At 39.0% G+C, this 16,500-nt stretch overlaps 1 protein-coding gene across 1 annotated transcript in view; it reads left to right on the top strand.

Moving 5' to 3' along the window:
- tusc3 (tumor suppressor candidate 3) overlaps positions 1-16,500 on the top strand; it is a 69,921-nt gene that overhangs the window by 39,204 nt on the left and 14,217 nt on the right. Inside the window, exon 7 of the mRNA XM_071504044.1 lies at positions 11,411-11,474. Within this exon, the coding sequence (XP_071360145.1) occupies positions 11,411-11,474 (64 nt within the window). The remainder of the gene's footprint in view (positions 1-11,410; positions 11,475-16,500) is intronic.

The raw sequence follows: 16,500 nt of genomic DNA, 5'->3' as shown, positions 1-16,500 counted from the left end.
AAGTGCTGCACAAATGCAGTGCATTTAACATTTAAATAGTATACATTTTGTTTCTTCTTTCGTGTCAGCTGGCATTCTCCCCTCTTTTTCTTCCCTGCTACTGCTTCCCTTTCTTCTCTATGCCCTCCCTTCATCCTCCATCACTGTTTCACATCTCTGTCTGTCCTCATACAATGTTATAGTCTTAATAAGATAGAAGTAAAGTCAGCTAGTGTGAAACATTCACACCTGCCTGCTGCTTCCGTCCTCTCTTCCGCTCTTGTTCTTGCCTTTGTACGGACTGAGCAGAGCGATGAGGGCAGCATTAACACTTTGACGTACTCAAGTGTTGAAACAGCATTTTAAATAAAGATGGAAATTAATCCCTGAACTGTAGGGAGCAATAGCCATCGGCATCTGATTCAAATGCAAAGGTGAGCAGGTCGTAAAAGATTTATTACTGAGCATGCAGAAAACAAATTATACCGGTTAGGGGCAGCAAGGCTGAGGAGTTGGCTGGAAGCCCATTGTATGCCCTGTTTAGGTTGGGGAAACTACTAGTTGAACTAGACAGTTCAGAATTCATGATTTGGGATTTTTCAAACCACAAAGGCAGCCTTTAAAACAAATGAAAAGAGTCAAGTGAAATTTTTTCCTAAAACTCATAAAGATAGATGTCATGGCATGGCTGTTGTATTAGACTGCATTAGATTGTACACACATGTACAACTAATAAAGAGACCATTGACACATTGTGTGAAATTATGTAAAGCTCTTGAGAACTGGCTCTGTTATGCTTTTCTATTATTAACTTGCCCTATACATTCCTTATTGTATAACCATAGATATTCCTCTTTAACAGCAATAGCCTCACTGATAACCCCAGTGACATACAGTGTATGCTTTAACCCAACCACATTTTCTTCAGCTTCTAGGCGAGATTGCTATTTTGCAGCCACTCAACCAAAATAGCAGCAGGTATAGCTACATTAGATCCTGTGTAAATGGCCTTCATCTCCTTCTTATTTCCTCCCTGCCTTCACACCTTTTCCACCTTCATCCTCCCCCTATGCTCTCTTTAAATCCCCCTTTTCCACTCTCCATCCTCTGACGGTGAATGGCTTCAACTGGGCAGATGATATTGAAAAGATACCCATCTTATCTTTCCTGTTCTCCTTCCCTCCTTTTTTCATGTTACTGCCTCTCACCTCCCTGTCTAATCTCCCACTCTCCTCTCCCTCCCGCTCTCCCCAGACAGTGTAATTCCTTTAAAATGATGAGCGAGCGAGGCCAGGTAGACTATATTGAAAGGATTTGTCAACTGACGAATGTCACGACCAAGCAGATGAAATTGTAGTGAGTGTCTCACTGTGCAGCCAAGAAGATACTGCTGGCTTATTTTTGCTGACACACATACATACAAAATTGACATAGACAGAGTTGTGCTTTAACAAACATATAGATATACTATGACAGGCACACACATGGACCAAAACCAAGGCCCATGTACACAGGTACTGCTACAAACTCATAAATACAAAATGGCACAAACACAGTTACACACAATAAAAGAAAGCAAAATTATGTAATGAACATTATATAATTATCAAAATGAAATTGAATCACTAATATTAACAAAGTTTAACCTGTCTCAGCCTGGAAGGAAGGGATCTCAGGCAAGAAATGTAAATGTTAACATCAGCATCAGTTCCTTGGCCGGTGCCTCTCTCTCGGGCTTTTACTATGAGCAAACATTTACTCCTTTCCATACTATAGGCTGATGGCATTTCCATATTTCCAGCTGATTTCACATGATTGGTTGATGGCTTTTGGCAGCTGTTGGCAGCAGCCCCTTTCTACATTATTGCTAACCTTTCATATTTTAAAGAAACACTGCTGTCACTTTTATTGGTTCTCCGGAAATAGTTGACTTTTTGCTTGCAGAGGGCATCAGTGTGTTGTGTGTTAGTGTGTGTGAGTGCTGCTTTATCTTTTTACCTGTACCTTCACAACTCTTTGTGTGTATGTCTGTCTCTGTGTCTGTGTGTGTTTGTGTGCGCGCACATTTGATTGAGTGAGAGAATGCTTGTGTGTTTATCTGTGTGTTTTGGGCCGATATGGAGTGAATTGAACAGTGTAGTGAAGCAGTGAAATAAATTGTCCTTTAGGCTGGATATTTGTTCAGACCAGTAGACATTGACCATCCCTCTCTGTCTCTACACTCACAGCCACACACACTCACAGCCATACACAGAGTGATTGGAACCATTGTTTATAGCAGAAAACTGTAATTAAGAATCATATATTAAACACATATCCTGGAGGTGAGAGAGAGAAAGGGAAATAAGATTGGTGTAATAGAAAAAAATAGCACAAAGGTCATGACAAAATACAAACCATATAGTTCCTCAATGAATAGAAAAAGGAAATATTAGATTATATTTAAAAAATATATATATTTTAATGAATGTACATTTAACATGTCATCTTATTGGTCACACCAGAAATATTTGGCTCTGGGAGCTTTGTGATGTTGTCACTACCCACAAGGCTACTTGGTAAACTGCTGTGTCACAAGGTAATGGCTCAGATGCTAGCCAGCCAGACTAGCACTCGTCACTCGCAGCCTCTTTTGGTTTTTTCATTCCTTGGCCTCTTGCTTCCTGTGACATTTCGCTCTCAGGACTGTTGTCCATTTAAAAAAGTTAGTTAAGACTTCTCTGAACTAACAAGCTTGCTAACTTTCTAGTTAGTTAGCCAGTTAGCTCAGTCGCTAATGGGACAATAAGTAGTAATGAGAAAAAAAGATGTATTTCTCCCACTGACTCCTGTCTCACGACTGTCTTTACTCAGACTCAGAAGAGATTAAATGAAAGTGGATTTTGCAACACAGCCAATTAGCTACAATAGTTTCCTCTACTTTGGACTCTCTTTGGCGCTCCATTTCCTCAAAGGTCAGTACCATCAAGACGGCTTAGTATTGATCAGCGGTGCACATTTTTGGGTCAAAGTTGCTTGGATTTATTTAACCCTCACAAGCAAACCCACTGACTGTGCCGATTACATTGCAGAAAATAGATTTTGCTGCGAAATTTAGCAGTTTTAAATGTTGGTTGGACTGGATTGTACACCCTTGGAAAATGCCCAGCAGAACTTGAGCTGTATGCCACTGAGAAGGTTTACTGGAGTACTATTGAGGTGCCTTTGCTCAAGGGCACCTCAATAGTGGCAATAAGAGAGTGGCAAGTTTTTATTTGTCTGTTTTGTTTGTTTTTTCCCTGTGTGTGTGTGTGTGTGTGTGTGTGTGTGAGTCAGAAAAACAAAACACAAATAAAACTTAGTCTTTGGAGGAAATGAGAAGTCACCTCATTTTACTGATTGACATATTAAAAAAAAGAAAACTGGTTTGAAATGGCTTTAATTGACTCTTGGGTAATTAAACTGAACTCTCCATGGAGTGTGTAAACACTGAACTGCATAAACAGTCAGTAGATAATGAGATTTTAAAGCATCACCTGAATCCCTAAAACAGACTACCATATTTGTTCAAATGAAGGGTTCAGTGAACCTGCCCATAGTCCCTCTGCTGTTCTGGATAAATCATCGCCATATGCTTTCAGATCTGGTTAGTAAGACATTAAATCATCAATCATCATCATATTTCTCTTTTAACTCCGAGATATTTAAATTCCAATATTCTAGCTATCAATCAAAAAACAATTTCTCACTTTTATTCCCACTTTATAATCATCTTCGACTTAATCTTTTCAACATTTTCTGTTGATTAATGACGGAGATTTTTTGTTTGTGTGTGTTCATTTCAGTTTACAGGTCTGATTCAGTCTAGTTGTATCATCCTGCAAACGTTAGTCCCTCTCCTTTGTTTTTCTTTTTCACGCTCTTGCTCTCATTTTAGGTTATAGGTATTTAGCTGGCACTCTCACCCAGAGCACCTTGTAAGGTTCACTTCCTATATCACCTATCATTATACCCATTCACAGCAACACACACAGTCAAACCTGTCCTTTGTTGATATAAATGAAGCATATATTTCCACTCCACCTCTCTTCCTCTCTGTTACTTACTCCTTCTCCCCTTTGTTCTTTCTGCTTTGTTGACTTTTCATTTATCCCTCTTCCTGTCTGAGTGCCTCCTGACCTTTTCCAAACAAAACACACACACAAACACACATTCACACACACACTATACACACAAATACATGATACCAGATGGAAAAGGATGAATATAGCTATTTGCAAAGGTTATCTGGCCTGCAGGTATTAACAGCTAACACTACAGTGATTTGGTTTTAAAGAGATAATTAAGAGAAGAAAGGACAAAGTTTGCTCATTTCTCATGTGCTTTGAGTTATCAGTGTTGAATTAGCTTTACTAACTGACTATAACTATTAATAGTTCTAATATCTCAGATATGTAGCAAAGTCGGACGTGGCACATTGAGCAAGTCATTGACAAGCACTTGCCAGAGCTTATTTTCAACTTCACATGTGATATGCCTGTGTGTGTATCTGTGTGTGAATGTAAATACATATTATATGCTTGCATTGGTGCAGACACATAATTTGCTTCAAAGTCTGACAAATGAGCTGTTTTATGCAGTTCTTATATAAGCAAGGCTTTTTAATGTCAATGTATTCAAATGAGTGCATGAACACAGACACACACGGGCTGTTCACATCTTTATTCTTGTGTTAGAAGGAACGTGAACACAGAAAGTATTCAGATCCCTTCACTTTCTCCACATCATGTTATGTTGGGGTAAAGTCGATCTCACACACCATCCTGCTGCCATAAATACTCACTTATACATTAAATGTGTATAAATGCTCAGGTAATAGTAGTCCCCAGCATAAACACTATTTTAATAATGTTTGCTAAAAACTACAGTGCCCAGCTGTGTTGGGATTTGTTAAGTCTTTTTAAAAAACATGTACCCATTAATACATGACCCATTTTTAAAGATTTGTGTCTTCAGTAGGATCCAATGGGCCTGGGGTTGAACTGAGAGCATGACAGAAATATTGCTGGTTTTGGTTTTTCATGGAATTTGTTGACAGTAACAAAAACAGACTATTGCCAACCTTTATCCTTTAACAATAATTTGGTTGATAGCACTTTGCTAGTTCCCTGGTGGTTTCATTGATCCAGACTGGCTAGATAACAAGTTTAGCTCCAAGTTTGTCAGACTTTCCCTTCTGTTTCCAGTCAAGCAGATTGTTTGATGCAGTGCTACCCAGCGAGAGGGTCTGATTTCAGCTGCTGTGAACAGTGATCTGCAGCTGCAAACCATTTGATGCAGCTGTGCCACTGCCTTTCATAACTGTGTATTGTTTTGGATTTACTTGCTTGCTCTGTAGTGCTGTTTAGGTAGCATTATCCAAAAAAAATCAGCTCAATAAAAAAACATAACAACTTACCTCTGTCTCAAACAGATAGTGGTGAAAGAGACAGGCCTGTTCTTAAAGATGTGCTTTGAAGACATGTATTCTTGTAGTCTTTTATATAAATGTTCTGAAAATCCCTGAAAATCTTAAGATGACTGTGATGGCCAATTTCAATGAGTGTAATAAAATGTTTGTCCTTGCCAAGTAGCTGATGCACAGTGCTAATGAAAGCTGGTTCAGTTCAAACATTTACAGGGTCAAATTTACAGATGGGGTAGGATGCATATTTGATCCTGCATATTATTGACAATGAAAGAGCCAAACAAAGCTGTTTTGTTGATGGGCTGTGCATCAATGAAAGTTTTTATTTGATTTCACAGGTAAACTGTGGAAAAGTTCCATTGCCTCATGTTTTCAACAAGTAAATGGTGGTAATTTGGTGGTAGAAGTATTGGAAGCTGTCCTAATGTGTATGTGTCCTAACTGATAGATTTATCTCAGTCCATTTTCATCTAAATTGTAAAACAGGCCCCTTTTTAAATAATATCTGGCCACATTCAACACCAAACTATATTTCAAAGACTCCAAGTGTATGAGTTGGTATATGTAGGTAACCTGCATGCGTGATTAGGTCAGGGAGACAGCGAGTTATAGGGTGTGAACGTTGAGTTAGCTCTTCCATTCATCTCCATGTTAGATCAACGAGCTGTGGTTGCTTTCACAACCAGACCACCTCGATGTATGTTCTTGTAATGAACGAACACACACACACACACACACACACACACACACACACACACACACTTCTTTTTCACATAGAAAAATGCTCCCTAAACAGTCCAGTTCACAAACACACATTCACTTAGTAGTTTTCAGTATACACATGCATAGCTACACTGCAACATGCGCTCTCTCCGCTCTGCACACTAATGAATGGAACTCCTACGTTCTAATCCATCAGATTAATTGGAAGTGCCTGGCCATGGATTGAGGAATTTTTCATCCTCCAGCACTGCTGTTTCTCATAGCCTCTATCTGCATTTCTGTTTATGTTGAGGGGAGTAACATGCAGAGAACAGGGTCTTGAGAAACAGCATGAAGTAATATTTGTTTAGTTTTAGTAATGAAAGAAAAATTCCACCCTTGGAAAATAATGCACTTGTTGTTCCTCAGTGTGTGTTTTTCACAAGTGTTTCAGGAGTTATTTTGTCATATTGTTAGTAATTAAATTTTTTCCTTTAACCTGCCTTATCTACTCATAGCAGTCATTTCCACAGTCTTCATAAGAAATTCATATGATCCCAGTGCAAGATCTTTAAGACATTAAACATCTCATTACATCTTAATCCCAGTTTCCAATTTCAATGTTTCAAAATAGGGATTGACTGATTGTCGTCCTGGTTGATGATCACAATGCTCCGCATTTTTACGATTATTGGAATTGTTTTTGATTTTTTTTTCTTTGCAGATAAAATAAATGATGTAAAAATGCACTACTTTGGCTTTAATTCAGCCATCTGTCCCTGTCTGTAGTCACCACTCTGTGGTCTGGAGTAATGTCCCACCCCCAGCACAATCTGATTGATTACTCTTCACAAGTAATAACCTATCAACACTGGAGGCTACTGTGTACACAGATGGGCACAGGCTAGAGCGGCTTCAGTTAGCAAGCAGAGCTGTGTGTCAGAGGTAAGACAGCAGACATTGCTGAAGTTGTAGTAAACATCACAATCCTCTACAAGTTACATTAAGACTGCAGTCTTATGAACAAGTTCATCTGTTGATCCAAGACACACAGAGCAAAAGAGAGAGAGAGAGAGAGAGGGAGACAGAGAAACCATCACTAACATGTTCTTGGATCAAAGTGCAAAGTAAGTCAGTTAAAATGTACTCTGAGTAAACGTGTTACTGTGTTACATTTTAAAAGGGACAGGAGAAAAACATGTTATATGGTGTTAATGATAATATATGACAAAACTATTAAATTGAGGAACATTTTTAGGCTATCAGGCATATATGCATTGGTATTTCAATGTACTTGTGTAGTTCCCAGGTGAGAACAGCACCAAGAGCAACCAATTAATTTGAGTCAGGCACTTTGCAGCCTGCACATACAACTGATAATTACTGATATAAACTCAGTTATTCATTTAATAGGAATATCTAACTAAAACTGATGCAGTCTAAAACAACGGTCCTGCAGCAAATCCTCCTTCATTAAGGTTATAGTGTTCAGTTTGTAATAAAATAGTTTCAGCAGTTGTTGATTCGACTGTCCTCATGTAGTTTTGTGCTGGTATATCCATTCCAAATATTGGTTATTTGTCTCTTTGATTACTAATAATCAGAATCAGAATCGGCCTTGAAAAAAAACATATCAGTGGATCGCTATTTCAAAATATTGAGCCTTTCTACAAACTCTCTCAAAGGAGTGTGTTAGTCCGCAGTTGCATGTGTGTACAACAATAAAACAGTACCACAGTATAACAAAACAGCTAGTAAATAATGTCAACCTTGGTACTGTAAATGTGGTGCAGTTTAATACCTGTATGAACTGTATCATGTTCAGTTTGTGTTTATAGAGAAAAGCTTATTCAACTCTACTGTTCTTGTGTCATCGGTACCAAGGCTGCACTCATGTTCACATCTTATGAGTGGTTGTACATGGGGTGTTGACCTGTGTTGTTTTATATGGACAGGTGTTTCTGTGATTTTGCATCTGGAACATGTTATATTAATGATATTAATAATATATTATTGTGTCCAGCTTTTGATTTGAAGATAAATTTCGTGACACCACTGAGTTTCACTTGCAGTTCCGTGTGTGGAAATTAGGAATCCATTAGCTGTACCGCTTATCCTTATAGGGTTGTGGGAGGGCTTGAGCCAACACCCTGGACAGGTCGCCACTCTATCACAGGGCTGACATATAGAGACAAACAATCAGTCACGCTCACATTCGCACCAACCCAGGCAATTTAGAGTCACCAATTACGCCAATGTGCATGTTTTTGGATTGTGGGAGGAAGCCGGTGTACCAGGAGGGAACCCATGCAGACATGGGGACAACAAGCAAACTCCACACAGAAATCTCTCACCAACTTCCAAATAAAGAGAACAGTTTTTTGTTGTGCTAATGAAGGGGTTTTGGTTTGTTAAGTCAGTAAGGAAAGCATCTTGATAACAATTCAAAAACCCTGGTTTGTACAGAAGACAAAAGGATCTGTTTCAGCCTTGAGCCTTTGTCGTCTTAATGTCTGCTTTCAAGTGCAAAAATTCTTAATTTCTCTCCACTGGAGCAAGAAAAAGCTGTCCACCCTTTACTCCTCCTCCTTTGTCAACTTGTATTCATCTTTCCATCCTTATTCCTGTCTAATAGCGAAAGAAATTAACACTGGGGCACTCAAGTGGAAAAAGAGACCCTAGATGTGCTGTAAACCCAGATGCTAATAATCTGCAAAGATTCAATGTGAAACACAGTAAAAGATTTCCTTCCTCTATCTCTCTCTTCTTCTATCTGTCTCACTTCCATAAGACTTCCACTTTGTCTTCCTTTGTCTGTTTCTCTGCATCTCCCCATCACTTATAGGCAGATGCTTGTAGAGTTAGGCCTCTGATATCTTACCAGATATCAGCTGGCTCGTTAGAATACCTTTACAGACAAAACATTGTTACAGTGAAGTGACCCAGGTGGATATAATGACTCAACCATACCAGTTCTAAACAGAATCCTATCCAAGTTTTAACCTTCAAACAACCCTCAAAAGAAGTAGGAACTAAAATGAGTTCACTTTGCAAAAAGTCATTAACACTCAAACTGGTTGTGACACACACAAACACCCTTGCTTGTACATTTTAATACTTAGATGAATACTGACATTAAAGCAACATTGTTGTATTGATTAATAGTAACAGTACAGCTGTCCATGAAGTCATAGGAGCAGTTATGTACTGTGACGGACATAAAGAGGAAATGGTGATGATGAAATTCAACGCCTCTCTCTGGACAAGTTACAATTTCAATTCATACCTAGGAAAAATTTTCTAAGTATGAGAAAAGTGGTGAATGTCACAAATTCACTTAAATTGTTCATTTGCACCACACCTAAAGCGTTGCTTCCTCAACACCATGCCACTTTCCTCTCATCCCGACCAATAAAAATGACAGCTTGTAACTGCAACATTACTGATGCCCGGTGAGTGAATGTGCCTAACTCTAGTCATGTAAAGGGCAGACTAAAAGGCCAATAATAACATCTCTTGTATCTCCAAAACAATCAAAATATAGATTAATGATCTTTTGTATTGTCTGTTTCCTGGTACAAAGAAGATTTTTTGTCATTTGTTCGAATGATTCGGTTACTTGTTCTGCTCTCTGAAAGATTTGGAAGCGGCATTAATGGAGGATAGATGCATTAAGTGGAGGTTGTACAGCAGTGGCAAGTTTAGCAGTGGCAGCCTGCAATCAGAGGTTGGGCAGTGAATGTGAGTTATTGCATTCGTACGTGTGTCTGAGTGTGTAAATGTTTCTGAAGGGTTAGATTGACCTCCCTGCCCAGTCAGTGTAAAGGGAACACCTCTAAACACCTACACACTGCATGGAAGAATTCTTCGTGGCTCACAACATACAGGCACAAACCGACATGGATACACTGTTCTGCTTGACTCTTCCTCATTTATTCGACAAAACCAAGTGTGCGTGCGTGCGTGCGTGCGTGCGTGCGTGCGTGTCCGACATGTTTTATCATGTCCATCATGATAAAACAAGAATAAGATTAAGCCAAGAACACCATTGTTTCCACAAAAAAGTCCAGGGGTCAGATGCATAAATGATGCGTACACACAGAAACCATGCGTATGCTATTTCCCACACATTAATTGGTATTTATAAGCACAGAATGTGTGGTGAGACTATATGCACCTCAGGCATTCTCTTGACCATGTGTACATATGATTTTTTTACAGCAAGCCAAGTTCAATACAGTGAATTTGAATTGCAAAATAAAGAGGAGATAGAGAGTTTAACATAAAACCCAATAGACAACTTCACGGACCTCAAATTCATTATTATCATTATAAGTTTTATTACAAGTCATAAATAGAAATAATTGAGTTTGTGTGCTCAATATTTCCTTTAGCACTGTTTAATATTATATCCTATTTATTTGTTATGAGGCATTCTGTGAAGTGTTTCCATCCTATTTTGATATTTAATCACAATTTCGGACGCCTGTCTGGAGCCTAATGAAGACGTCTCTAGTTACGACAAATGAAGTTCAGAGTGAAACATGACTTTACAGTTGGAGTAATTGTACTTAAGTTTACTGATGAGCTCCCGTTTGTAATCTGACCAACAATCAGTGAAATTGCGCTTCTTTCTCATCTTTCTTTCCTGTGCTGTGCCTGACAACGTGTGGCACAGGCAGCGTTTTTGTCTGCAAACTGATGGATTAAGGGAGTGTCGTCATCCATTTATGGCTAATTGTGGGAGAGAAAATGAGGGTCATGCACATGCGCCTGATCTCCAAATGAATGAGATTTATAAAACGGAATCACGCTTCATAATTCTGACGAAAAGAATGCGTTTGCATATTTCTGGTTTTGTGTGTACACCTAGTTTTAGTCATAAATCTATACTGAGGTTTATGCATCTGGTCCCAGGTTTGCTAATATCATGGACGTTATTGCACTGTTTTAGGTTCATAAGCCATTAGAAGCTTCCCTCTTGAGATGGTACCAGATAGAATAAAAAGTCAAACACGTGGTTCATTTTGGATTTTTATGCTCTTTTCTCATGACATTTTCCAAATCCCTTTCTTTATCCAGTGTTTTCCAACTTTTCTGCTGCTACCATCCTATTCTTCACTGTTCTTAACAACTTTTTTCTTATATTTCCTTACTGCGTTTCTTTATTTCTTCAATTTGGAAGTTTCACTGATGCTGTTAACCCAGTGTGATGTATTTTTGACGGTTGAAAATAACAATGGTAAACTAATGTTTCTGTGTCTCTCTTTCTCTCTCCCACAGAGTTATATTCATGGCAGCAGTCAGGCTCAGTTTGTGGCTGAGTCTCACATCATCCTTCTTCTGAGTATCCTTTCACCAACGTGTTGTAGGGATGTGCGCCGATTAGAGTTTATGTGTGTATGTTTCATGTGTTGACATAAATGGAAACCTGGCGCTCCAAAAAATGCAAATCATCCTGAGCAATTTCACTCTCAGTGAAATGTCCAACTGCTTATCTTGGCAACAGATTTCTGTAATTCCTCATTTGCTTACTCACAACACCTAGGAAGCCACCTTTTATACAGTATGTCGGACACAGCATTCCAATTTCGCTGTCTGCTACATTTATTCTCCCAACACCAAACCTCTATCATCTGTGTACACTCTCCATAGGGAGGCTGCCTGCTGGACGGAACAAACAGACAATACAAAGACAAGAGATTGTCCTCTTTTAAGTTCATCTCCTTGCCTGATTTGTTCCAAATTCAACCCCTGATGATAGGCTGCACTTGTGTGTATGCGTGTTTGCTCGTGTACTTGTTTGGCAGGATAGATGTTTCTGTTTGTGTTTGTCTACTTCTCTGTCTGCTTGTGTACCTGTGTGTACTTGCACTGGTGCTTTTCTATGTGTGTGGGTAATGATACTGTTCATTCCTAGCTGTTGTGTTCGTCCCCATGGGAAATAGCAGGTCCAAGGTCGCACCTGCTGCAGAGCAATATTTGTTTGCCCACACTCACGCTGTTTTTTTTTTGCTTTTTTTATGCCCATCTGATTACATCTAAATGAAACACACACGCACACATTCACACCTGCTGAAATGCGAACACACCTACCCTGTTGTCTTTGCAGGTAGTGTAAACACATTTTTTTTTTTCTCATGTAACCTTGTTGAATTCCTCATACAGGCATGCACACACACCCAGGCACTAAATGTACTTCATTAACTGTTGTTGGATGAGGAAGAAACACAGATACACAGTCCAGATCCTAAGTATTTGGACATTTTTTGTCGTTAAGACTCTGTGCGTCACATGCATTTTTAAATAAAATAACAGATACTACCATAAAGTGCCAATTCTTAGCTTAAATTTCAGTAGGTTTACCTCAATATAGAAAAGTATGTGTGGGGGATATAGCCATTTTAACACACAGTGCTTATAAGTAATTGGACAGATACAAATAAGGTTAAACAAAATCATCCTGCATAACATTTTGTAGAAAATCCTTTGCAGTCAGTCTTCGTCCCTTAAACATCACCAGATGTTTGTATCTTCCCGGGTGCTCTCCCAGGCCGTCACTGCAGCCACCTTCAGCTCTTGGTGGGGTGGAGTCTCTACAGGTCTGAGATCAGGTGACCAACTTGGCTAATCGAGCATATTCTACCTCCTCACCTTGAAAAGCCCTTTGATTTCTTTTGCCATATGTTCAGGATCGTTGTCCTGCTGAATGATGAAATGTTGTCCAAGGAGTTTTGATGCATTTGGATGAATCTGAGCACAGAATGCTCCTGCAGACCTTTGCATTCATCCTGTTGCTTCCGTCAGAAGTGGAATCAGATGACGTGTTGTGCTTTGGGTCATGAAATGTTGCTTTTTTGTCTTCACACTTTCCTTTTTCCACCATTTTGATAGTGGTTGATTTTTGTTTCGTCACTCCACAGAACTTCGTTCCAGGTTTTTGTTTTTTGAACTGCAACCTGGCCTTTCTGTTTTGGGGGCTTACCAGGGGTTTGCATCTTGCGGTAAATCCTCTGAGGTCTTCTCTTGATTTTTGACAAGGAAACATATCCGCCTACTTCCTGGAAAGCATTCTTGACTTGCTGTGGAATCATAAGGGAATTTTTCTTCACCCTACAAATGGATTTCTGCTTACTCACATGACTTGTGCTCCTCGGCCTGCCATGTTGTTTTCGTGTATGCACCTGCTTCCTCTAACATTAAAACAACACACAGCTGCCCAAGAAACATTTTGTAGTCAAGTGTCGTATTACCTTTGAACCCTCTGTTAAAAGGGCTATAGTGTACCTCACACACAGTTCCTTCAACATTGAGGTAAACCTATGCATATTAAGGCCGAGACTTGGAACTTCAATGTATTATCCTTTATTTTATTTCAAATTGAATTTACAGAAGCACAGAATCAAAACTGTGTGACTGTCCAAATACTGACTGTCTAGACTGCATGTGTTTCAAGTACACTTTCTGACACACACACTGATGTATCGAGAGACAAATACATTGATATCGTCCCTCCAAGTTTGAGTTGAGTTTATGGCAAATCATGGCCAGTCATCAACAAACTGGATTTTCATTTGATGCTCACAGATGTTTTTTTTCTCCTGCGTCGTGCCTGTTTGATATTCTGGTGACATCTCTAAACTTCTGGTTTCAGTGGAGCGGAGTGGAGTAGTTGATTGAAATTTTGGTGCCAATGAAAACTAGGCTTTTCAGCACCCAGATTTTCAAACCTCTTGTTTTGTTAATGTGCAGATTAACTAATCTATGCCAGTTTGACTTATATACCAACTACTAGTAAAAGGTACATAGTCTGTTCTAATAGTATAAACCCCATACGACTGTTGTGTGAAGGTTTTCCAGAATGATTGGGGTCTAGCATGGAGGATACAATTAATGCAGATTACAGAACTGGCAATAGGAAACCCAGAGTGGACAGTTGCCATGGTGGCAGCACACAGCGGTCTGTTCAATCTAATGTGCTTCACACATGTCTGATGTTCTGTTCCTGTAGACAGGTGTGGCTTTAGGGTGTTTTCAGGCCCAGGGAAAAGTCTATATTTATAATTACTATTCACTGGTCTGAATCGCTGTATTTACTATCATAACTTAATTATCATGCTGTCGGAAAGCTTCCTGCAATCACCTAAACTGGCAGCTTCCATGGCTCAGTTCCAGTGATGTACATGGAGGCATCTCTAGTGTTTGTGTCTCACCAGCATATCATGTTTTTTACCATATCATCAAGAGGATGCCTCAGTTTCTGCTCTGTATCTCCCCACGTGGCAGCCTTTGTTTGTGCACCCCATCAGGTTTTCTTCAGTTACGTGGATTGGTATGCAGAGCACGGTGAAGAGAAGCATCTGTTATTAGGTCTTAAGCCATGTGAGGCTGTGCTGTTCAGTGATTGTACAACAGCTCAGATGTTGATTGGAGCAATGCTTTATGTCTTATTGAAACAAAAATATATACAATAGAAATATTGTGAACATTAAATAAATTAAATTACTCTAACAATAGCTATATACCACAAGTGTATTGTACCAATGTCAGTCAGTCTGAAAATGATCAGTTGATTTTTCAGTCAAATCAAAAAAGTCTCAAGGCCCACGTCATCAGTGATTCCCCATCCACTCTAACATCTCCACAATGACAAGAGAAACTTTCCAAAATATTGAAACACAAAGGAAACATAAGAAATCCTTGCAGAAGAAAGATCTTTTGGTCAGCTGGATCTCCAGTCACAGATTGGGAGAAGCATTTACATGACTGTAAAAAGTGTTTGCAGGTAATTGATAACACAAGCAGATCAGAAGACATCTCATCTACACATAGTCAAGGTGAATTTTTATCACAAAATCAAGGCTGACTGGCAGTATGTTTTTTTTTCATCTTTGCAACAATTACTTTTTCATCTCCTTGTCAACAAAATTCAAAATCAGCTCAGTCAGGATTAAATTGCTTTACCCTTCTGCAACTGTGTGCGATTGTAGTGCATCACAATTTAAACCACTTGAGATCATTTTCTACAGACATGAGGAACATGACCATGTAACATCAAATGTGATGTATTTTTTTCTGTAGACAGATTCTGCCTCTTTTTTATTAGATGATTTAAATGAATATTTATCAGGGTTATCTTTGTGAAATTGCTCATTCATTTTTTTTTTTGCCCCCTGAGTTCTTAGGGGGCACCAAGCTTCTGTAAAGGCATAAGGAAAAGAACAGCTGCACTCAAACTGCAGGTACTGTCGCAGACATCAAACAAGCATCACTGAGGCTAAATATATACACTGAAATGATGTTCTAATTATTAAAAGAGAACTGACAGGGGGCGGTGTTTAGCTCAGTGGGTAGAACACCCGCCCCATGTGTTGAGGCTGTAGTCTTTACTGCAGGCGGCCCCGGTTCGAATCCTGGTTCGAATCCTGTTTCGAATCCCGCTCCGAGCAGCCCTATCCTGCGTGTCATTCCCCCTCTCTCTCCCCATTTCCTGTCTCTCTCTACTGCCCTATCAATAAAGGCCAAAAAAAGTAATAAAAAAAAAAAACAGAACTGACAAATCAAACAGTGCAAAACATTGATCTGACTTAAAAGCTTTAAGTATCAACATTCAGACTTTTACAAACTCTTACTTCTCAAAAAAGTTTTCTGCACATTCTTGTCACGAATGCACGTAACTTGTGCTACAATCTGGAAAGGACACAGTGTTGGAAGCGAAGCTTGCATTTGTGCCTAGGACATGAAAACTGTCAAAACAAATAAATAATAATAAATAAATTTTAAAAGTCAAGACATTTTCATTTGTACAATGGATAAAACATAGAAGCGTTCTTTCAGATGGTCCTGGAATGTTGAATGGTGTTGGCGACAGAAAAAGAAAATTGAAATAAATTTCCTTTCCTTTCAGCCGACAGTATCTCTGAGAGAAGGCATATGTGGGTGTGTGTATGCATGTGCTTATTTTGTGTTTAAAAGCAAGGTTGTGTTGACTTCTATCACTGTGTGTTAATGTGTGTACATAGAGAGTAGTTGTGTTGATGTGTGCTCGCTGCCTTTGTTAGTTTGTTTGCAGAGCGGGCTTGACATCACCATCTTTTTTTAAATCACTGAACTTGAAATCCATTATGATGTTTTCCTTCCAAGGGTAAGGCTCTACCACTGCAGATTTATTTGAACAGTTTAAAAAACTGTTTGTGTTGACATGTGACCCCTGATCTTCCCTCAAAGAAGGAAAACAAAAAACTGCCAGTGACTGATTTGTGAACACTTTTTCTCCTTTTTAAAATACTTTTAGGGACCTGTCAGCATTTTCTCTCCTGTTTATTAGTTTTCTATTACAAGATATAATGCAGTGCAATCCACCATTAACTATT

This window comes from Trachinotus anak, unplaced genomic scaffold (genome assembly GCF_046630095.1).
Source record: "Trachinotus anak isolate AG129_WGS33_773 ecotype Australia unplaced genomic scaffold, CSIRO_AGI_Tana_v1 ptg000019l, whole genome shotgun sequence".
Taxonomy (NCBI): domain Eukaryota; kingdom Metazoa; phylum Chordata; class Actinopteri; order Carangiformes; family Carangidae; genus Trachinotus; species Trachinotus anak.
The sequence above is the reverse complement of the archived record's forward strand: the minus strand, read 5'-3'. Positions and strand labels throughout refer to the sequence as shown.